The sequence below is a fragment of the Apiospora marii genome (genome assembly GCF_038362585.1).
Source record: "Apiospora marii strain CBS 49790 chromosome Unknown utg000003l_segment0_segment0, whole genome shotgun sequence".
In the NCBI taxonomy this organism is placed as follows: Eukaryota; Fungi; Ascomycota; class Sordariomycetes; order Amphisphaeriales; family Apiosporaceae; genus Apiospora; species Apiospora marii.
The window spans coordinates 7519703-7542390 of NW_027117374.1; the positions used below are offsets into that span (position 1 = coordinate 7519703).

General features: G+C 51.9%; 7 protein-coding genes across 7 annotated transcripts; 5 read left to right on the forward strand and 2 right to left on the reverse strand.

Annotated features, from left to right (window-relative positions):
• Window positions 1-356: 356 nt before the first annotated feature.
• On the forward strand, window positions 357-1077 carry PG985_005826 (T-complex protein 11; the record flags this gene model as incomplete). The annotated part of the gene is made up of 2 exons (XM_066825595.1): window positions 357-1023; window positions 1070-1077. The coding sequence occupies 2 exons, from the start codon at window positions 357-359 to the stop codon at window positions 1075-1077; spliced, it is 675 nt and encodes a 224-aa protein (XP_066688755.1).
• Window positions 1078-3087: 2010 nt separating this feature from the next.
• PG985_005827 (uncharacterized protein) lies at window positions 3088-3704 on the forward strand (the record flags this gene model as incomplete). Its single annotated transcript, XM_066825596.1, has 5 exons — window positions 3088-3251; window positions 3303-3401; window positions 3457-3468; window positions 3523-3543; window positions 3596-3704. The coding sequence occupies 5 exons, from the start codon at window positions 3088-3090 to the stop codon at window positions 3702-3704; spliced, it is 405 nt and encodes a 134-aa protein (XP_066688756.1).
• A 3345-nt stretch (window positions 3705-7049) lies between these two features.
• Window positions 7050-7613, forward strand: PG985_005828 (uncharacterized protein; the record flags this gene model as incomplete). Its single annotated transcript, XM_066825597.1, has 1 exon — window positions 7050-7613. One exon carries the CDS (start codon window positions 7050-7052, stop codon window positions 7611-7613), a length of 564 nt encoding a protein of 187 aa, XP_066688757.1.
• Window positions 7614-8114: 501 nt separating this feature from the next.
• Window positions 8115-11070, reverse strand: PG985_005829 (uncharacterized protein; the record flags this gene model as incomplete). Its single annotated transcript, XM_066825598.1, has 4 exons — window positions 8115-8522; window positions 9699-10339; window positions 10436-10835; window positions 10888-11070. The coding sequence occupies 4 exons, from the start codon at window positions 11068-11070 to the stop codon at window positions 8115-8117; spliced, it is 1632 nt and encodes a 543-aa protein (XP_066688758.1).
• A 5872-nt stretch (window positions 11071-16942) lies between these two features.
• On the forward strand, window positions 16943-17317 carry PG985_005830 (uncharacterized protein; the record flags this gene model as incomplete). The annotated part of the gene is made up of 1 exon (XM_066825599.1): window positions 16943-17317. One exon carries the CDS (start codon window positions 16943-16945, stop codon window positions 17315-17317), a length of 375 nt encoding a protein of 124 aa, XP_066688759.1.
• Window positions 17318-17664: 347 nt separating this feature from the next.
• Window positions 17665-18977, reverse strand: PG985_005831 (uncharacterized protein; the record flags this gene model as incomplete). Its single annotated transcript, XM_066825600.1, has 4 exons — window positions 17665-18290; window positions 18354-18512; window positions 18589-18762; window positions 18827-18977. The coding sequence occupies 4 exons, from the start codon at window positions 18975-18977 to the stop codon at window positions 17665-17667; spliced, it is 1110 nt and encodes a 369-aa protein (XP_066688760.1).
• A 1580-nt stretch (window positions 18978-20557) lies between these two features.
• On the forward strand, window positions 20558-21022 carry PG985_005832 (uncharacterized protein; the record flags this gene model as incomplete). Its single annotated transcript, XM_066825601.1, has 1 exon — window positions 20558-21022. One exon carries the CDS (start codon window positions 20558-20560, stop codon window positions 21020-21022), a length of 465 nt encoding a protein of 154 aa, XP_066688761.1.
• Window positions 21023-22688: the final 1666 nt, after the last annotated feature.

The window sequence follows — 22688 nt, forward strand, 5'->3', positions numbered from 1 at the left end:
CTGAGACCTTCCTGCATCGTAAGGGCTTTTTTGGCATGGCAGCTGGTGCTTCTCACCTGCTCAGCCCAGATACCCTACGGTGGCAAATAATAGGGGTTGGGGGGCTTGGGGAATTTATGTACGCCGCTTTCGCTTGGTAGAGCGACTACCTGGCTTTGCTTTATTCTAGTCCTTTTTTGGCCTAACTTTGATTTCTTGTTCTCCTTGCGAAATTTGCCTAGGTCAACTTTCAGAACCCTTCTTCCGCAAACTTCGCTTTTATACCCTGAGGCTGATTACCTATTTTTATTTATTCTGTTGATTATTCGTTCCCTGCAAAACTTAGCAAAACAAGGGACCAAATTATTGGTAACAGGATGGGAGGAAAGAAACCACAACAACGCCCGGAATCTAGTCTAGATACACGTGAGACCTGGGGTCTAGAGCCGAGAGCAGAGCCATCGTGCCTGGAAGCAAAGAAGCTGAGCCAGTCTTGCCAGAACAACCACCACCCCGGAATAGCTTCAGGGAACCCGTTGACAGACTTGTATAGATCGCACAATGCAAGTCCCCCGGTAACGAAAGCCAAATTGAGCGAGTTGGACATTGACAGGATCCCCAACAACCATAGACTACGCCATGACCTCAATTTCGACCGGGACCTGCAACTCCGACCGAACTGGGATGGCGAGAAGGGCAGGAAGAAGCAGGCCAAGGCGGATGAATTCTGGGCCAATCTTAGTGATCAATTGCACGAGTTCATTACGGCTCCGGCATCATCCCAGCAACGCCTCGGAATGGACCGCGACTGGTGTCTTCCAGCCTTGTTGAAGGAAGTGAAGGAGATTCTCCCCACTCTTGTTCCCTCTCAGGATCGAGTCTACCTTGATGAGGGGTTCAATGTGGAGCTGATCATGCAGCAGTTCTACAAAGGGACCGTCGACCTGGAGAAACTAGCATCGTGGCTTTCAAGCGTGCTCAAAACCTACTGTGCTCCTGGGAGGGATATGTCGGTGGACGAAATGTACAACAAGCTGGCAAACGGTAACCGAAGGAAAGACATGGGAGATTTGGTTCAGGGACTGCGTAGTCTCTTGAGCCTACTGGAAGGGATGAAGCTCGACCTTGCAAGCATGAGGGATGTCGACATGCCATCCAGACGCATCTGGTGAACTCCCTGTCTTTGGGCGACGCGTGGCGTCGAGGAAATCAGAAGTTGGTCTTGCACGGGCACGATGCCCAAAACCGCTACGACCACCCGGCGGGCACAGGCCGAACAGTCATTGGCTCACCGGGTGGGGCGGGGAGCCAGCTGACCTAGAGTTAGCTCCATGCTTAGCCCGCTTGGCCATTTCCTGGTATAAAGGCCACCCTGTCTCCCTTACTTTCCTCGCTTTTTGTCTCACTGACCCAAACTGTCGGGACACATTCCTTCCTTTGGAATGCCGGGCAACCGCCAATCACATCACCAGCACGCTAGCAGGAATGGTGCATCACCGAGACGAGATGCCGCAGCTGGGCCAATCAACTTCACCCGACGGAACTGAGGATTGAGGCAGGTTCCATGGCGCTGACGAGTTCCATCGAAAGGACTACATCATCGACGACCCGTTCAGTGTGACGAACGGTGACCCTCCCTTGACGAGCAGTTCGCGAAAGCAATCCCCGTCCATTCGCCTCTGCTAGCGTTGGCAAACGGCGTTCCATGCCTCGCGGATGAAAGGATGGAGCGTGCAGGCCTGCAAACCCGGGTTGGGGGAGTGGTGGCAGACATGCCCAGCATGGGTGCAGCGATGCAACTGATTCTCGGTCCGGGCAAAGGCATGCTCACGGACTTGGATTATCCCTCGTCCTGCCGATATGGTGTGATTCTCGATGGTGTGTCAACGCTTATGCCACCCTTATGCCGCGCTAGCAGATATTGCGCTCATTTTGGGAAGGGCTGGGGAAGTTGGTTTGCGAAAATCTAGGATAGGACGTACAGAAATCGGTGGTATTGCGACTGATGTGTTGCTCCCAGGGCTGGCTCGTATACGTCATGCGCAGGGCGCTTTGCCAGGGCGGCAGGCGTGTTCTGGGAATGTGCTGACGCCAGGCGCGGTGCGTCGGGACTTGTCGAGACGTAGGCGTATTGCAGAAGCTCGCAATTGGACTTTCTTTCTTTTTTTCCCCTCTCTTGCCTGCGTCTTCGCCCATAATCCTGTGTTTTTAAGCACATCGAAATGTGTAGTCTTCTTGATCTGCATTCGCTTATATCGGTGTTCCAAGTAATGGTTAGTAGGGCTTGCCTGGTCGGTGGGCCCCCCTTGCATGCGTCACTAGGGCATGCCACAGTCGCATACCTGAGCCTGGAGCGGGGAAGCTTTCCGCGGGGAATGCGCATGGGCGTCCCCACATTGGAGGCTCCCACATAGGGTGCCGATCAGGTAAATTCCATGCCATGCGGCAGGGAGGTCAGCAGCTGGCAATAGTGGCCTGCCCATGCGGCGCTTATCTTGCCTTGCTCAGGCATAGACGCGAGAGAAAGCCCGCTGGTTGGGTGGGCTTCATCTGGTGCGCCGCGAGATTCGGTGTTTCTCTGCAGAGAACCCACCGATTGATCGATAGACAAGGATGGGGCTCTGCTCTTGGCAAGTTGGTCAGGTGGAGCGTCACTTGGCGTCTCGCTATAACTCGTTCCTGGACCCGAATGTTCGGGCCGTCGCCCTCCCACTGGCCGTCAGCAAACATTCGTCACGCTGTTGGCTGCACCACTACCAAGGAATCCAGTCGCTAAGTTGAAGAAACACCTCTTTGGAACATGGGTTCGCTCGGCTTGAGGACAGTCGCACAGGTGGTATGTGGTCTGGCAGTTGTCCTGCGGCTTGCGTCTCCGTACAGCTCGCGCTAGGGTGTTCGCAGGAGGACCGAGGATGCGCAACATAGTGAGTGTACAAGTCGGCGACCTTGGATGCACCGACTGTTACAATACTTATAGGCCTAAAAGCCCACATAGATGTTCCACGGAATGCTATGTACGATTATCACCCTACAAAATTCTAAGAATATCAATGCTCCTCACCGCGATCGCATCATATCCACCTAGCGATTTTCACTCGAGCAAGCGACATGTATTCCTCTCCGTATGAAGCATCGAACCAGCCTGGCCTACTGCAGCTTTGGGGAGCCGCGGCGCATACGACTACGCCGGATCCCACCTTCCCTCCCACTCAGCATCCACCATATGCGGGTTTCCACCTAGACCAAGGCATACTCGGATCGAGTCCACCGGCGTGAGTTCCTCCCCCATGCGGAGCCAATCAAGTACGTTAACGATAATGCAGAACGGCGGCGGACCAGATGAGGGAGCTACTGTATAAAGTCGACATGTTGCACCAGAAGGTGGATGTGGTCCTGTTAGAGCTCAAGAGTCATACTGGAGAGTAAGCGGGCTCGAGACTCCCGGCTATGCAAGAATCAGCGACTGATATCCACCAGGTTAGAACGCTGGTAAGTTCTCAGGACTCATTGGAGTAGTGTGGATCTGATGTTTATTATTGATAGGAAGCAAACATACCAGGAACTGTACGTCATGATTGCGTAGGGGTACGAAGACGAAAATCTAACCGACATCTAGGTTCCAGCAGCATACACGCAGATTGATGGGCTGTCTGTCGCAATTGAAGAAGATGATCGTAGAGACCATGGGACCGAGTGATACAGACGACGACGCAGTCGACGTATAATAAACCGCACAAGGGCTCGACCATGCGGGTTTTGGCTTGCCAGGGACGGAGCCGTTTACCAAGAGGCTTAGGGGTGGGCAGTTCCGGATCGAGATCTTATGCGCATTGAAAATGACGGGCTTAGCCTGGTTTGCTGACCGAGTTCGTGCTCCATCTTGACTGTATCGTGGGAAGAAGGTGATTTGTGTCTCTGCTTGTCGAGATCCTGAGTGCTCTGAGATGCTGGGTCTGGCACACCCACCAAGTTGTGTCCATGGGGGTGTGTGGACCATTAGTACTGCCAGCAAGGTACTGGCCGTATCGGGGGGCAAGCGTTGGTTGGGTAGGACATAGGATAACAGTACTGTAACCTTGCGGTATTGCGGTGGCATGGTTTGGATGACAGGGGTTGCATTCTTCCTGAATATAAGGCATAACCAACCAACGCTAGAAACGGCCATCGTTCCATCGCGCCAAGGTAAGCTGGCATGCTGCCACGTCGAGCCAGCTGGAATGCTCGTCGCATGCCGATGCTGGACGAAATTGCGACCCAGTTGGTCGAGACCCAATCAGCGGCCATTACGGTTATGCCTGCATTTAGTGACGGTCAATCATCGCTGCTGCGGGTATGGTGGCACTGGCACTACACTATAAGAGGCCAAACCCGACGGGGCGGTTGCAAACATCATCGCCCGTGCGCGATTGTTCATCACCAGGGTTTGTTTTCGTTGGGCTTCCGTCACATTCGTGGTAAGGCTGAGGAATGGAAGTTGCATTAGAGTCCCCTGGACTACTCGGGCCGACTTCTGCTCTGACCACGGCTTTGGGGTGTGGAGCGACTCTACGAAAGAAGCCTCCACAGAGCCGTCATCGGGCGATACTGATATGGTCAGTGATTGGCTTTCAGCTATGTCAACTATAGGTTTCCAGCCAATAGGCGGGCGTATGGAGCAAAACAAGAAGAGGGTTGCATTGTCGGACATGGCCACTTCGGGCTCACGGGAGAACGTCAGATCACCATAGACACTCTTGTTGCTTGGTTAGATTTTTGGAACAAAAAGGATTTAATATAAAGGCTATGACAAGGGTGCAAATAACCAAACCATATTCAACCAAATCACATCAAACCAACGATTTCAGCTAATTCAACCCATCAAACCAGGACTTTCATTAGTCAGCATCAACCAAATCACATCTGACTCTTTGGTTTGGTTGGTTGGAAGGTGCAGCAGCGAATTCCTCAAGCTCTAGGAACTGCTCGGCAAGTTCATCTTGAGAGAAGGTTTCGTTCAACCGATTTCGCTGCCTCATGATTTCTGCTGTGCGTGTGTTGATAAGAACCGAGAGAAGAATAATCTGCTAAAGAGAAAAAGAAAAGGGGGAGGAAAGGAGAAGGGAATGCCCGAGGCAACCAAAGACAGCGGACGCCATGATTGTTTCGGTGACTCTCACAGCTAACTCCCTTGTAGATAACGGCCAATCCTGTAAGACTCTTAGAGCCGACGTGGTTGGTTGGTTAACTGGTTGGTAAAACTGGTGATCTTCTCAATTGCCCGTTGAATATATGCCTATCCGATTAAATATAACACCTAACCTTAGGGAAAAGAGTATACCCTACATAACCGGCCTCCTGACAATGAATCTCCTTGTGAACGTCAGGCATACGGTCAGAGTTCACTATGTTCTGTTCTACTTCACATAGCCCCGCTGCCATATCTTTGCATGAGATACCGCCTGCACCCGCGTTACTCCCATGATACTGACAACCATGCAGCCCCCCTAAATCATGTTCTCCAATATCGATATCAGGTGGCCATGGCACATCATCAAGACCAATTTCATTAGCCTCGATACTTGCTGCCGGGTCCCATAAACAAATCTGGCTATAATTCTGGCCTGAAGGAACACGTTCTTGTTCAAAGACCACCCAAGACCTTTTAATCACATGGCTTCGAGAAGGGTCTTCCACCGAATATTTAAAGACGACGAATACAGCATGGTTCCGCTCCGGTTGCTGTGGGTAGACCACCACCTCCTTTGTTGATGTAACGTCAGGGCTTCTTGTAGTGACGACGACTGTGGGCCTAACCGTGACAATTTCATCTGGAGTTGAAGATAATTGGGATGATGCGGGCGTAACGGGGTATACTTGTCTAGTTATCGACGTGGTAGATGATAGGGTAGATAATGTAGGGATAGAGACTTTGTGGGAGCACACAGCCATTGCGGAAACTACAGGACCACAGCCCAGGTTAGGTGGGAATTAATGAGATATCAGCTTATATAAAAATAACAGCCACCATGCACTGCCCAAGTCTTTCAGCTCGGTGGGCTTCTCTACTAGCCCTAGAACTCTCCCCCGCACGCTCGTCTAATGCGCCTAATACAACGCAAAGCTCCCACGGCGGAACGCCATTATAGGACGTACTCCGAACACGGCGGGGAATATAGAAAATGAAGGTTTACTGCCTGTATCGAAGGTTGACTGTTGTGACTGTGACCATTGCATCGAAGCTATTGTTGTTTGGTGAAAAAAAAGCGGTTTACCGGGGTAGCTGGTCTCGTCAACCGCAGGAGGAAGCGGCTCTGCTACATGGGGTGGGGTACTAGTTCAATTGCAAAGCACGGTTCGCCGCAATCCAACTATTACTGCCAGTTCTGCTGCGCGTCCATTTCTGCTCAGCCCGGTCCTGTTCAGCCCAGTCCTGCTGGCAGCTATTGATGTGGTTCCAGAACCCATATTGGCAAGATGGATTTCGGTCCTGCTGCTCTTCGGCGTGTCTTGACGAGGATAAGTTTTTGCGCAGCGGAAGATTGGGCAGTTGGCCCTAAATACCGCGGGGTCGCGGACCTGGCCCGCTAATCGCGCTAGTGCGCCATAGCTACTCGAACGAAGAACTCAGGACCGGAAACAACCCGCGAAACTCTTCGAGCTGATGCAGCAAAAAGAGTAAAGTACTGTAAACGCTGTACTGTACGTACAGAAGTGACTACAGTGGCAGTTAGAGCATATACCATAGTCTGGTCGAGTTATGGATTCGCAAGGAGATAACAAAGCCAAAACTCCAGCTCTATATCTGCGAGCATGACAGGGTACATGTTGTCAGCAGCTACCCCTGCAAGGTCGGTTTAGAACGAGAACTATCAAAGGGTGGAAAGAGGACGTACGTTTCGCTAGTGACTGTACATGATATTACAAAATAGAGCCATGGAACCCATATTTATCGAGGCCCCATAGAGCGCATCTGGTTCCGTACGCCCTCGGGGCAAACGAGCAATAATGGCCGACGTCCGGAATCAGACAGCCGTGGATGTACTTAAGGACCGCTGACGCGCAGTACCCTCATTCCTCGGGGTCTGGTCAAGATGAGATTGTCCATCCCCATCTTGCTCGCTCCCGTTGTGGGTGTGTTAGGCTTGGAAGTATCCCCTGGGGACATTGTCAAGTTCGAGTTCCAGGTGGGAACGCTCAAAGCCACAGGCTCCCTAGAGTTCGAGCCTGATTACTGCCCCCACACACAAAGCTCGCTGCAACAAACGACGACAACCACTGAGAGTTCCTTGGATGCCCCGGCAACCAACGCCAACACAGGCGAGGCTCAACGTATCGCGAGAACTGTAATACAAACTGTGTTTGTCACCATCACGGATTCCACTCCCAACCCAACTACAGTCCTGCACTCTGACTCGGTCCGGACTGCAAGCGCCAATTGGACAGGTAGCGTAAATGGGACAACCCGCACTATGGGTACCATTGGTACGGACATCAGTCTCATGCCAACTAACAGCACGTTCGCCAATGTCTCTTTTATTCGCTCGCCGGCCCCTACGGCGGGTCTAACGGTCACTTCAGATGGAAATACTCTAAGTCAGCCAGTCTGGTACTATCTTACGATGTTGATAATTGCAAGCAGTGTCTTAGGTATCTAGATAGTCCATAGTAGCATACGCGGGAAACCACGAGTAGCTTAAGCTACATTGAGGTGCATGTGGAGTGCTAACAATTGCATTGAAGGCCCTAGGAAGTGGAGGGATCTGGGGAGTCTAGATAGAGAGTGGATAAACGATAAACAAATAGATGCCATAAGGATTAGTTCAATCCTTAAGATCCGTGCGCGACTAACGGGAACATTTGGATCATCATTAATCCGTATAGGGTGGGGCTTATCGGCCAATGGGCATTAAGAATCATGATGCGATGCGACTGCCGCCCATGGAAAGGTGCGAGTACACCGGAGGTTTTGAATAAGGATGTTCCGGGCCAGCCCCTCAAGTGGGGATTTGTACCACGTCGAACACGATGGAGCATAGCCCTGTAAGTTGAACAATACAACTAGTCCTACGCCGAACAATTACAAGCATGACTTGATAGCTGTGAGTATTCGGTCAGCATAGTAGGTCCTGAGAGGCGGGTGTTCAAAGCCTTGGTTTTCAGTAGCCGGCGTTCAGCGCTCGCCGCGGTATCCACCAATAAAGCTCGGGCCTGAACCCCCTGTGCCTTCTGGTGGTGCTTTGCGAATAGCCCCGCTCACGACGAGCTCGCTTGAAATGATCCAAATCCAAATCCAACTCCACATATCCCTCGTCCCCCGGAGCGAGGCTCTCGCTGCTGTCGTCCGGGGTGCGCTTTCTCTTTTCTCCTACCATGGTCGTTGGACGATGTTCTTCCCGAGGAGGTAGCGTCGCGACGATCACGGTCAAGCCCAGATAAACCTTTGCACCCGTCTCCCGTTCCTCCTCCATGCCCGGTCCCATCTCCACCATCACCCGCTGCCATGCGAACACGTAATGGCCGAGACCGAGAACGCATACGCGCTTACGCCCATGAACAGACATGAGCTAGACCCTAATGGCGATCGTCTCTGTGGGATGGTCGTGCGCACATGCGATAGTTGAGGGGGCTACTGAGAGGCCGTCGGCCGGGGTCTTCTTTTCGTTCATGGAGGATTCTCTTGAGGTCTGCCAGTCCCCCCTCTCTATCTGGACTCGCCTTATACACTCAGAGCCGAGTCGAATTCCGACCACGCGGGTGACGACATATGCGACCTGCCAGGCAGGCATCCTGGCTCCAGTCCTGCCTAATAGTCTGTTTTCTGGCGTCTTCGTCTTGTCGTTATCTTGCGATAGATCTAGATGCAGTGTGAGGTTTATTCGATCCTTTCAGTAGCTTTCGGTAGCATCGTCAGGAAAGGATGAAAATGAGTGCGCGTTGCCTAGAGATACGGGAAAGTACGAACTAGAAGAGCAGCACGGGATATTGGGGGTACAGTAACTCCGTGCTCCTCCGGGACTACGTATAAGTAGACCAGATGCATTTCGGCAGCGGTCAAGGGAGTGGTGTAAACCTTTTCATACCATGTGTACAGTCCGGGTTTTGTACGGTGGAAGTGGTTGGCAGCCATGAAGCCAAAGCTGGATGTCGGAGCAGGATTCGGGGACGGAATTTGGACGAAGTATGGATGTTCGTGGGTCGTGTCAGGCGATGTTGGGAAAGGATATAGGCTCATGATTAGAAAATCAAGAATCTATCAACATCTATTGACCGAAGTGAATCAAGTGCCAGCGTTCGTGTTTGGCAGAATCGGCATACCTTACCTATTCTGTTCAAGATCAATCGCCTTGATTGTATCAACCAGGGCAGAAGAACATATTGTCTTAATCAATTTTATTGTCCGTATACAGCTATCTAGATATGACAGACATTGTGAAAAACCTAGCCCCTGAACAGGGTTTACTCCATTACGACCAGGAGGGTACAAATCCAGAAATCCCATCGCTCAACTTACTATCATGTCGACTCAGCCACGGCAATGCCCTCCCAGACTGGGAGTAATCGCTGCAAAAACTGCACGCGCCGCTTCAGTTGCCGAGGATAGGTTGCTGGATACTTGAAGAGTGTCCTTCAAGCTGGGCTATTGGGAAAACTACTAACGGGACTCTTCACAAGCATGTTGGCTAGTTTGCCGATGGAGCGGTCATGGCCGACCAAAAGGGGCTAGTATTCTGATCGCCAACCATTCTCATGGCCAGCTGTGACGCTACTAGCCCCTGGAGGGAGTCAGATATAAGAACTGCTGCCGTGTCACCCGTGGGTCCATCAGATGTGTAGCTGTTTTGTGGCTTCAGACTGTCATCGTTCTCGATAATAGAGCTGCCGCAGCTCTGACCATAGCTTGAGTGGAGGTACGATGTAGGTAGCGGCGCAGTCAGACCATTCGCGATACCACCTAGCATGTTCAAATCGTTGGGGTGTATATTAGTTTCTTGTAGCTGGTATGGAGGGGCGAGGTTCGCCACGTCGTAAAAGCCTCCAGAGTTCGTATGCATCACGGCCCCGAGGTGGTGCTGACTGCCTACATTTGGCGTTATGATACTAGGAACGTTTGGACTGCCAGGAAGATACGCCCGTTGCTGATGATATTGCGATGTGGGATCTAGCTTCGACAAGAACCTCCAGGTTGTGCCAGCCGTCTCCATGGTCTCCTTCTTGGGCTGCTTGCCTCTGACTCGTTCTGCTCTGTCGCGTATATCGGAAAATGTCCAGAGTAATACGCATCGGCGTTTCCACACAGGTTTGCTTGAGCCCTCGCTGGGTGCCGAGAAGATTTCTTGGTACATAGCAATCTGCTGTAGCATGTCAAACGGCGTAGGTAGTTCTGCACCGTGATTGCTACATTTCCTTTGGGCTCTTTGCTTAAGGGCCGTTTCCATCCCTTTCCCCCTCCTTTCTCTCGCACTCTGCCGTGACATACTCGGAAAGCCGATAGAAGGTACTGGCCCAGCTGGCAGCCGGAAAGGGGACCTCGATCGTGTTGCCGCGGCGCGAAGGACGACACGTAGATTTGTAGTCCCATAAGAGAGGCTCTGATGCGTTAAGATACAACTCTCGAGGTTTGACAACGCAGGTCGAGCAACGCCACATGTGGTGCGCACTCCATGACGTTCGGGCCAGTTGCCGTCTTGCATGAAGAGACGATGTCTTGGGCGGAAAACATGGACTAGTAACGCCTCACCTCGACCACAGCCGGCGGGCCAACAGCACGGCGGTGCGTGGACGTATGCTTGTGGATAACGAACGATGGCATGTTGTAGCATCGGCTGCCAGCAAGCTGAGATGGTGGAACGGAGTTGACAAATGTACAATTTCGGCGTCTGATAGCTTATTGTAGAGCGTTCTCAACAGTGGGGCAACTCCGCCAGGTACCACATGCGAGCAGTCGCTTCGCTGTGCTACTGGGGCGAGGTGCAGTTTGACAAGGCTCGATCGCTTCGACCCGGTGTCCTCGTAGTTGAGCGTTGCGTAGCCCTTGGTCACGCCCTTGAGCTTGCCGAACAGGCCGTCGACCAGCTGCGCCGTTGGCAATCGGTACTTGATGATGAACGACATGCTATGGAAGAACACAATGGTCTGCAGAGCTAATTACCCAGCCCAGGTACTCCCCGTCGTTGCGGTTGCTGAATGTAGGCGACTCGTCTGCCTTCCTGGTCTTGCATTTCGTGCTCGGAACTGCCATGTCCCCAAGGATAGTGCTGTAACCAAGGTCTGGACGGCAGTTCGAGGAAGGGTCGATTGTGCTCTGCTCAGGGAATCTGGACGAGCTCGTCGCATCTCCAAAGCCGTCTGGGCACGGTCGGTGGTATTGGGGAGAACTTCAGTGGGCTGGCTTAGGTGACTATCCATGTCATGTTGAGACCGATGAGCAATGCTGGCCCGCGCCTCCGACGCTCCGCGGCCGCCTTCACTCAAGGTTGACTTGCCAAATACTCTCTTGTGCCCTCAGGGGCGAGGGAGCCAGGGCTTCAAAAGCCTTGGCAGCGGGAAGGGAACTCGCTGCAGACCCAGGTGGCGGTACCTCGGAGGCGATTGCATAACTTGCCTTGGTTATGGGCGCACCCGTGAAAGACATTCTCCAAGCCCAGAGACTTAGGAATAGGAGCGCCACTGGTGAAAAAAAGCCGGCAGAAGAGGCAAGGCAGGCCCGTTCTGTCTGGGACCGAAAGAAACTTGCATCTGGTGAATCTCGCTGCCATTGCCACTGGCAGAATCGCCGTCATCTGTAGGCAAGATTTGCTTCTTGGAGTTGGCTCCTCTTGCGCTGCCTGTTGATGTTTTAGCTTCATTGGCGAGTTCGCAACAGAGATCGGCAGAAGTTCAGCATCACCGCTCATCTTCGCCCCGAGAGTAGGCTGCTAGATCTATCCAACTAGGTTGTATTGGAAGTTCACCCCTTATTATTCCGCACTCTTACCGAAAAAGCAAAAAAATAAAAAGAAATAAAAAAAACATACGAAATGCTGGTAACTCTTGGCCTGCATGAGCATCCAATTGTGATTCAAACCTGCCCCGTCCTCTGGGTACCCGTAGATACCCCTGGCTATGATGAAGCCCTTAATGTGACCTATGCTCGAGGCATCTGCTAGTATCGTAGGGTTGCTTGCTTCAAGCCGCTCCCCTCCCGAACCCATGACTTCTTTAATCATCGTGATCCCTCTAAAGATGCTACGGTCACGATCCAGGCTCACACATCACTCTCCTCGAGGATTATCGCCTGTCAATGAAATGAACATAGTAAAACGTCCGCCAATCCGTGTTCCGAGCCGTGCTTCCTCTTCTGCGACCCATCTGATGCCGTACGCGATCTGCTGCCCGTATTTTCTACGCTGCAACCATTCACTTTCCAACTTTTCCAGCTGAGACAAGGAGGTTATGGGACAGCCCAAGTGGACGGGCTAAAGCATTATTTTACAAGGACCACGACACCTGGTAACCAGTCATCCGAACCGGGCTCTCATGTAATAGAGCAAGGGAAACGAGCCAGGTGCCACAGTTGTATGATTCTAATCGCTGCCCGTATAGTATTATTGCTTCGTCGAGCAATACGAGGATCCGCTCCCACCCATTTCGAGAGCAGAGATTACCCAGGTATTGTTGTGCTTTCATCGATCGCACCACTTTCGTAATTGGAGTGCTCTGGTGGTCCAATAAAGGGGTAGATGGGCTGCCCAGGAGCACAACAACAGTGCCCACGAGGAGGGGAAGCGAGATGAGTACGGAGGCTATCCATGTAGAATCAAGAACGACGGGGAAGAAGCCGGCCTCTGTGACCAGTCTATACCAGGGTGACTCATCACTTTCCTTCCCTTCAGCAACCAGCCTGTTAACCTGAGTGGCGGCACGTACTGGTACCGTGACGCTAAATATTCCAAAAAAATCGTAAGTCTACGGGCGGCGATTGAGCATCATCGCTGGCCTGTGCGGCTGCTTGAGTTGTCCCTGACGGTCAAGTCACATACCACTTAGCTTTACGAGCAGTGGACGCCATACGCCTGGATGCGTTGGACCAGAAGCCTCATGATACTGGTTACACCCGCGATCACGCTTCTCGTAAAGGCCGCCTATCGAGCAGCTGATGACATGCGGAGCCTTAGTTGGCTGTATCATCAACCAGGTTCTACCCATCGTTACGGTGGACGTGAAAGAAACAGCGGGGGTCGCGGGAGACACTGAACTTCCATTACCAGATCCTAAGTTACTATAACCTCCCGCTACCACTGGGAACAAGGGCCTCGCACTGCCTCATAGATCTAGCGATGCACTCGACCCAGCAGCCGCCCGATCAAACACCCAACTATCGTCGGCCTTGTCCATTCACATTTTAAAGGCTGTGTCAACTTGACGGGCTCGCGTTTGTACAGATCGATCAGTACTTATTTTCTTTATATGTTAGACAGTTACACTCGGTCCGCGCCAGGTTATTTTTGAGGAACGATCCATCCCGGCTCAGTGAACAAGCTGAGAAATCCAGGCGGTAGACTGGATTCGTAGAGCTTCATGACCAAACATCTCTTATGGGCCCGGTGTAGGACCCAGAGCGCCATGTTGTAGGATTTTGACGAGATCAACAAGTCTATCCTGACCCTTTCCTGGAGGACAATCCCAGTTCCTGACCCCTGTATATTTGCATGGCCGGCTTCAGCTACTTACATGCTATTCCCCGTTTTTCAACACGCGTCTCGGAGTCCCCGTTTCTCGGCCTTTGCAGGGAAAAGCTTCCCCTCTGACTCGAATAGCTCAGCGGCGCTCCTTGCCGTATAAGTATCAGTGCCAGTGCACTTCCTCGTTGACTCATAATCTTCTCATCCCTAAGACTCCCACGACCGTCGCCAAAAAGCCGACTTTCGAAGACTTCAATACTTGGTATATCTTCCTATCTCCTGTCTCCTATTTAAAGATCAACATTGTCTATATCACAATTACGTCAGTAGTAACAGTGAAAGTAGCCTACCACCCTCCGTCCTCAAAACGACCATCACTTGCCACAGCATTGCCTTCTTACCTTCGTCATTCCCAACCCACGGGATCCCAGTCTCTTCGAGGCACATATCTAAGGTACGCCATAAAGCCTCTAGTATATATTGTTCCAGTATTTCTTGCTGACTACGGTCTTACTTTAAAGTACGAGGTCACTCGGACAAATCACGACATGGCCAGCGTGAAGCGAGGTGCATTTGACACAACTGGTGTGCCCAAGCCTCCCCCACGACCGAAGCCATCATAATGGTCCCAAGCCTGTCTTTACTCCAGGGGATGACAAACACCGACTAACGGGCTGGGAGGAGACTTAGAATCATGGGCGAACGGTGCATGTACATTTGGCTAGACTGATAGAATGGAGAATTCCTGAGATTCATAGTAGGCTTCATATGAAGACACATTAATAGAGGCCTCGTAATGCGAACCCCAGGGACGTCTTCATTAGCAATATGAGTTGATTATACATTCATGGCTTCTCTTCCCCTCTCAGTCCCAACTGGGCTAATGGCCATCTGCGACTGAGTTTGGCCTATAGTGATTGTAAAGGGGGCTGCCGAATTGAGTGTACAGGTCTGGTGCTTTGGAACGTGTCTTCAGCTTGGTTCGCACCTGCTGTGCTTGCTGCCATGCCTTATCGGATTGCAATCATGTTGTAGATTGTCAAGAGGGGGCTACACTGAGTTGTCGGCGCGGTTCCCGGCTGCTCAGTTCCGTCGGACAGAGGTTAGCCAAAGCATGTGTCGCTGTTTGGAGCTCTGCCTGCAATTGAACTAGAAGCCTGGTCTCACGTAGCACAGCCACATTCTTCGAGTGCATTAAGCTAGCTGTCTTGGTGATTTAAAACACGGCTGTGAGGTACTCAGCAGGTACGGAACGAGGCGAGAGTCATTCCTCGGGGAGAAGACATCCTCGCAGCGGCCCACCACTGCATGCTTTCTCACAGTCCGCGAGGACCGTGTGAAAGGACCACGCCCCTCTGCAAGATACAACGCTTCAGGTTTACACCTTACTAGAGAACAAGGTGTCATAAGCGCCCTGCGTCTCAAAGCTACTGGGCAAATGCTGTCCCAAATTCGTGCCGCGCTGGATAAGCTAGAGCACCCGCTTGCTCGACACGAAGGGCCTTTCTTGGGCCCTTGCTTGGTATCTGTATAGGCTGTCTTCACGAATTAGGATTTTCTTCAGGTGTAAAATGTCTACGCCCAAAAATATGGCCGGTACTGCAACTGCCTCTAGTGTTACCATGAGAGATTCCCTGGCACTTGCTGAGGGCTTCGAATGCTTGCGACCCACGCTCTGCCGATGACCATCTTGCAAGCTTCAAAGTTGAAGGCTGCCACTGACTGCTCTGGCCAACCGAAAACCGCGTCTGCCCGACTCCTTGCCATCCAGCAAGCAAAGCACAAAATGGCTAGCTTGCCACTCTACTAAAAAGTCCACACAGACATGAGAAAGCCCGAGTCCATACAGCATGTCTACAAGAAAAGAAGAAAAGGTTTGCATGCCAGCTGCCGGTCCATACAGACGACACGATCGGAAGAATGAGATCGCGTTGTCAATGCCACACCTTCTGCTTGGATGGACAAACTTGACTCACAAATAAATGAGCCTGACGAATCACGTACCAGGTCTGAGGTTTTCATGTGCGACCTGGTGTCGAGCGGCGACTTGGAGGCGAAGGGCCTCTGACTCTTGAGGGCTGCGGCAAAGGCGGATCCGTAGACGGAGAGATCGAGTTATGCCATTGCGAACCACTTCGTTCATCGGAACCGCCCCCAGCAGCCCGAACCGAGTCGATTAGGGACTCCAGCAGGTCCCACGGCCTTTGAAGTAGGTTCGACCTATGCCGTCCCGCAGCACTTGAACGCGGCGTCGGAGATAGCCCTACCTCCAAACCCGATGCTGCCTCGTTCCCTTGAGACTGCTCTACAAGGTCTCGAACGAGTTCGTAAACCATGTCAGGTCAAGCCACCGAGACGAAGGCGGCGCGAAAGGGACTTACATACGAAATAGGTCTCAGGAACTCCAAGATGAAAGCAACCGTCAACTATACCTTGCCAAAAGCGTTTACTTGAAGAGAAGGGTCGAAGAGGCCAATATTGTGCCATCCACACCAACACTTCAAGAAAGGCACAAATTGGATGACAGTTTCTGGGCCGTGTCCAGATCCCAGAGGCGACACAATGCTGGAACAGGCCATCCAAGCCCTCAACCATTGGGAGGCTTGACGGGTTGCCCGCCGTCGACAAAGGACAATATTGCTGAAATCTTTGCTGTGCAACAGGGAGAGACCACCTATCAGTCCGCCGATGCAGTTGCCCAAGAATCGCCGACAGAATCGTTGATGGGGTTTGCTGTGGATCATATTTCTCCGATGTACGACGTAGTGGCTGGTAACGAGGTGGCTGGTGTCGTCAATGACTTTGAATCCGCAAGCGCAGCGATAGGAAATGACACTGTAGCAACGGCAGGCGGTTCGAAGCCCACAGCACTGGAGCCCAGGCAGTGCCAATTTGACGGGGGGCAAGATGTGTACGACAGCAGTGCAGATGTCTCCCCAAATGCTGAATCCGAGGCATATGGGGAGAACATCGACTTGAACCAGGAAATGGAGGTATTGCATCACGGTAAAAGGGACGCTAGGCATTCCTCAACGGAGATGCTCGATACCCCCTCCTCAACGGCTTTGGCACAGAAGGTGGACGTAGGCGGCATTTCTACGGAGCGATCTTGGCATTTACAGAGGCACGCAAAAACGAGTATTGGTTATATTTTGATGTAGGAATGCTGGGGTATTTGCTGAAGTTAGGACTAAGAAAATCGAATGTATCCAGCTCACATCTTGGACCTAGGCCCATCGCAAGGTCATGACAACAGGCAATGATGCCACGGATCTTCGTTATTGGGCCCTTCAGCACCAGGTGGGATGGCGCCACCGCATCATATGGGCGGGCATGGCGGACCCCTAAATAACACGGTGGGGCTGCAAAGGGCATCTCCTTCTCAGTTACAACTACAGCGGCAGGAGCAGAAGCAGCAGACCAACAATGCGCTCGTATCCCTTGCGCTGCCCCAAGCCGAGCTGCACGAAGCCCTCCTCATCATCACCTGGGTCCACCACTCCTTTATTCACATCGTCGAGAGAGTGCGGCCCTCACTGCGCTCCCTGAAGGGCGCCGCCATCTCCTGTCTCTGCAACAAGTTTGACGCCTTCGAGAATGTGACGGATGACGACAACGTTATCTTGCGGCTGTTTGTTTTTGGATCCAAATCGCTGCAGACCACCGTCAAAAGTGTCTGCTTCGGCGATAGGAGCTAGGATCTCACGAGCTACCGAGGTAATGACCTGACTAGGCTGTTTGCCATGCCAAACCAGGGCGCCGTACCCATGTTCGAAGTCGAGGTGGACTACATTCGCCCCCGAACGTGAAGTATGTACGCAGTCATGTATATATGTTCGTGCTTGTTCTTTGCACCAAGTGGAACCTGTCTCGCTGAGGGTTAAAACGAGGATTGTTTATTAAACTCCAGGGTAAGCTAGGATAGGGACGTAAGAGGGTTAGGAAAACATCGATGTGAACTCGTCGGCCGGGGGTGGGGGCAATTGCTGGGTTCAACCCATGAATCGAAGTAGCTAGCTCCCCTTCTCACTCCATCTCGCTCCATCTAGCTCCATCTCCCTTGCTCCCCCTCATTCCCTCTCGTGTTCTCTCCCCTTATTCTTACCCTCCCTCTCCAAGCCTTCTTAGGGCGACCTCGTCTGGCAAAGTGAATCTTACGGCCACCCTTCGCAGCCCCGTACTCGTCCAAAAGCTCCGGGCAAATGTTCTTCAGCTTGGTTTCGGGCTCCATCGACGTGTTCCCCGGTGTGGCAGGGTAGCCCACCCATTGTACCTGAAACTTGAAGACCGTCTTCTTCTTTTCATGATTCAGGATCTTCAAGACATGGTAGATTTCGGTTGGCGGATTCTTTCCTGCGTAAAACAGCACTTCTGTCCGGCCGCCTCGCGACTTCCAGTAATCGTAGAGGGTCTCGGCCGCGCCTCGTTGGATCTCCTCCTCGGGCTCATACGTGGCATCCTCCTCAGGCTCGTCTATCCATTTGACCATAATTTCGACGCTGCCATCGGCGAGGCGGCGATGCTTCAGCAACTTGTCAATCTCGATCTCGCCTTCCTCCGCAGTGTTATCGAACTCTCGCTTCTCGAGCGCATTCTGGGCCATATGGTCGGCATCGTTGTCGACGGGCATTTCTGATGCAGCGGGCGCAACGCCGTTATTTTGTAGGAGCTCTGCGTATCGCATTGTGCGTTAGTATGCGACGAGACGAATTCGGGGTACGGAATGCGACAAACTTTCACCGCCCATATCGGCGATGGGCACCTTGGGCGCCTTTGCTTTATCCCCGTTGACTTGGGGTTGTGCCGGGGTAGTTGATTGGCTTGCCAAAGCTTTGGTCGGACTAGGGCCAAGTTCTACTCGAGCTGGCTTGCCCGTCGATCGACTGCGACGCTCTAGATGACGGAGAAAAGAACAAGAGTCAGGTTCATGCCAGCAGCCGAGATTGTCAGGGGCTGGGTAGTAACTTACTAATCTTACCAGCCGACTGACGCGCTTTCGAGCTGGACGAAGGGGGCCCATTCGTGGAAACCCGCGATCGAACGCGTTGGACCGTGGAGGACGAAGGCTGCGGTGCTTTATCTGTTCGCGTCGCGTTGGTTACTGGTGGGTTGTTGTGTTGATGGTTGCGCGACAGAAGTCGGCCTGCCGTATTTGGGGCTAGCAAGCCTAAGGCGAATTTGCAGTGTAAAGAGTGTTAAAGACCAACCTTCCTCGTCAACCACGACGCCATAGGGATCTGCCTTTCGCTTTTGTCCGCGACTCATCTTGTCTTCGTTGTTTAGGTGATTATCGCCGCTGGCCGATGATGGTTTGGATGGCGAGATAAAGCCTTTCAGATTGCTGAGGATTGTGGACATCATCGATAACTGGAACTGAAAGCCCAGGTAGCTTCGGGTTCCCAGCCCCCAAAAAGTTGTGTCGGTGCCAGTCGGGGTGGTTTGCAGTGTGTGACTTTGTTCGCGTGCGCCCTGTAAAGGGAAAAACAGGTGGCGCTATTCCGCGACTCGACCTAAGCTCAAGTTGGGAGTGAGTGGAATTGATGAATCTTTTGGGGGCGTTTGAATTGTCCCTTGAAATGGTCAGATGCTGTATGCACCAGCCTGTTGCAGCTGACATTGCTACCAAGGCGATCCGTGCGACTTTGCGAGCTCCGCCGCCCAATTAGCATCATGGCATAGTATGATAGATGCTGCGACTGGCTGCAAGGGTAAATGAAGGTCATGGTGACCGGGTCGAAGAGTTATTTCGGCTACTGGCTGGTATTAAGCTAAATAAAATTATCTTTCGACATTGCGCGCTTCAATAAAGAGTATGTCGTTAGAAAAGAGTTTGGCCCGACCAGACAACCCAAGTAGTGGAAAGTACTGTCCAGGCATTTATCACTTTAGTGGATGAGGCCCCGTGGTCTAGCGGATTTTAGACGCAGAAACAGAAGGGCAGCTACGGCTCGCCGGCGCGTCTAGTGGGTGGGGTCAACCACGACGGCAACAAGCGAACCGGTTGGGATTTACACACTCTACGACAATGCAGAATGCGAGGCGATATAAATAGATGCATAGACCTATGGAACCCAGCCTTACAGACCCGCTTGGGGTTTCAGCGGGTATTAATCACGACTTAAATAGCCCCTGGAACTAGCATCAACAAGCGCCTGCGCCATCAAGAAACGACAGCTGCACGCGTCGCTCAGAGTCATCCAATGACTTTCTGGAGACAAACGCGTGTATTGACCTTGCTGGCGCTAATAATGGTCCTCTTTCTCCTATTTGAATTGACTTCTCAGTACCACAGCCATCAGCGCTGTTAGCTCCGCCCTTTCGACCTAGCGCAAAGCTGAGGCTGAAACCGAGTCCGCCGCTTCATTCCTCGCCGTCCTCCGGCTTCAATTGGTCGATGGCCGAGCAGTTCTTCCCCGTCAAATCCTTGACGCCGTTATTTCTTCATCATGTAGCTCGCTCTGCACATCCCCAAGGTGATCGCACATTATCCAGTGTAATCCCCTTCGGTGTCCATGCCTTCCGTCGGAACATGCGGGCTCATCGAAGCCAGACTCACTATGAATTGTCGTAAGTTGAAATGGCGAGACAAGAGGGTTAGGCCATTAATCGAAGTCAGTGTCTGTAGAGCGAAAGTTTCCTCTTCTTTAGTTGCAGCAAGCCTGGCTTTTAGTGCGTAGCTCGCTATTTAGTAGCGTGTAGGTGCTTGGACAGTGCTTGCCACTAGATTGGCGAAAGTGGACCATCCTCTGCCCTTCCCCCGGTTACCCCGCTGCCCAAGGATCCTCGTCCCATAGATATCTACCCTTGGGGCAAAGCAATCCAATCGCTCACTCCACAACGCTCCATCATCACTCCTCCACTCAACATCTGTTTCCTCTTCAATAGACGATCCACCGTCTTTAACATACGTCAATTGCACGCGCGCTCGACTCAACGTCATGGACGATGTAGTATACTTGGGTACCTTCAAGAAGAAGCACGAACCTGAGGTCTCGGTTCGACAACAATCCACTGCCCGCAAAAACCCACCGCTGGTGAGGTGTACCCAAAAGCGTAAACAACCTCCTGCTCGCATCAAGAAGAAAGCGCCTCACGCTAGGGCTCGTAAGCCGACAAAGCTTCACAAGGCGCCCATACCTACCGAGTTCGTCAACAGGCTGGTAAAAGTAGGCCACGCACGGGCAGGCATTCACGAGGGCCAAGAAGTGTACGCCTTCTTCAATCGACATTGTCGCCTTTTCCATAAGGTAGGCTTTGAGACCTATCAAGCTCGCAACAGTATTGTGCCCGACAATGTCAACTATTCAAAGCACCTTAAAAACCTTTCACAACGCCAAATCCGTGAGATGGTATTGGAGGGTTTGACAAAGAACATCAGTACGTTGGATGTTGGCGAAGCGTAGGCCAGTTTATTTTCGATCACGGTTGGGGTTGTAAGCGGAATGGAACGCTTTCGGCTTACCGCAATGGCAACGACAGCTAAGGTGTCACGGAGCACATGGGGGCGTGACGGAGGAAGTAATCGAGGCTGTACCAGAGACGGAGCCGCTGCAGGTGGAGTTGCCACCAAATGCGAAGTTGGCGTCTCAAACCGCATCGAGCCGACGTTACATGAAGACAAAACACGAAAGTCTGGGGAACCTCTCCAGCAAAAGGTGCTGCCGCTCGGAGAGATGTTCAATGTTATCAGTTTAACAATGTATTAGTTATCCAGGGCGTTGATCGTACTCTGTCCTTCGCACATCTCTCGTTTAGCGTCTGTGATTTGATTATATTCGTCCTGTTGTGTTGCAAAGATGTTGCTGCTCTTTTGGGTCGGTGGAGAACGGCAGCATTCCCATCATCTTCTTCGCCAGGGTTTCCCGCTGCAACTTGCGTCTGTAATTCATGTAGCCACCTGGTACGCACCTCACCGCATCCTGTATAGCCATTCCTTGGCGGACGGCCTGTGATAATTTTGCAGCGTTTTTCCCCATGCTGGGAGGGCATTGTCATGGCTGTGCCAACATGATCGGCGCCAAATCTTTTAAATCTGTCACAATATTAGATGAAGGTGATGGAAGGCCGAAACCATACCAGAAAACCGAAGTCAATTGCCCTTTTCACTTCACACGGACGGGTAAATAGATATCGGTGTTTCATCCAAACGGAAGAAGAAAAATACAGGATATTCCAGTGCATTTGAGGTTCCGAGCTGATGTATGTCGGCCTGAATTTAAAAGTGAGGGCACCAACAGAATTCCTACAGCTCATATCTGCCGCGAATGGTCGCGGGATCTCCATGGCACCGCTCTCGCTTTGTTTTTCTGCTGTTGGTATTCCATCCTATTTGCTCCCGACCACTTCCGTATGCTCAATTCCTTGGTTGTACATGAAAAGAGGTAGTTGGTTCAAACTCTGTTTCCCACCTTATGGTCAGTTCATATACCCTAAACAAGCTCCTCTCGACGCAGAAACAAAACATACATATAGGGAAATAGGTTTTTCAATGCCCTGTGCTGGAAAAGAATTTCCAGAGACTTAGGGCGTACATAGTACACCGAACACCTCCCGCCAAACCACTCACCAAAGTCCAAATGTGGATTATAATCCTCGTTGCTATTCTTTCCTTCCTTGTGCGCTATCGGCCCGCTATATTCTCTAGACTGGTCTACCATCATACGGTTTATAGGGTCAACGCTGCTAGAGATACCATCAACTTCAGGCGATTCAATATCCGTACTCTCGGTGAAAGGTTACTACTTAGAGCTCTGCCCAACCGGCGACTCACCGCCGCATTTGGGATCAACAACGCATTCACTACCACCGACCCCCGGGTGTACAAGAACTTTATCCGTTATGCCACCCACGTAATCAATCGAGTAAACACCGACAACGAAGAGTGGCGACAACTCTCATCGCTTGGGCAAGATACTTTATGGCGCCATCTTTCTGACTTGGGGCACAAGCCCTGGGACCAACACCAACAACTGCATCTGACATCGACCGTACGGATCTTGTGTTTCGTCGTGGTTCTGCACTTCTTGTTTCCAGGAGCGCAAAACATTGATCTCCAAGCTGCTCGCGACG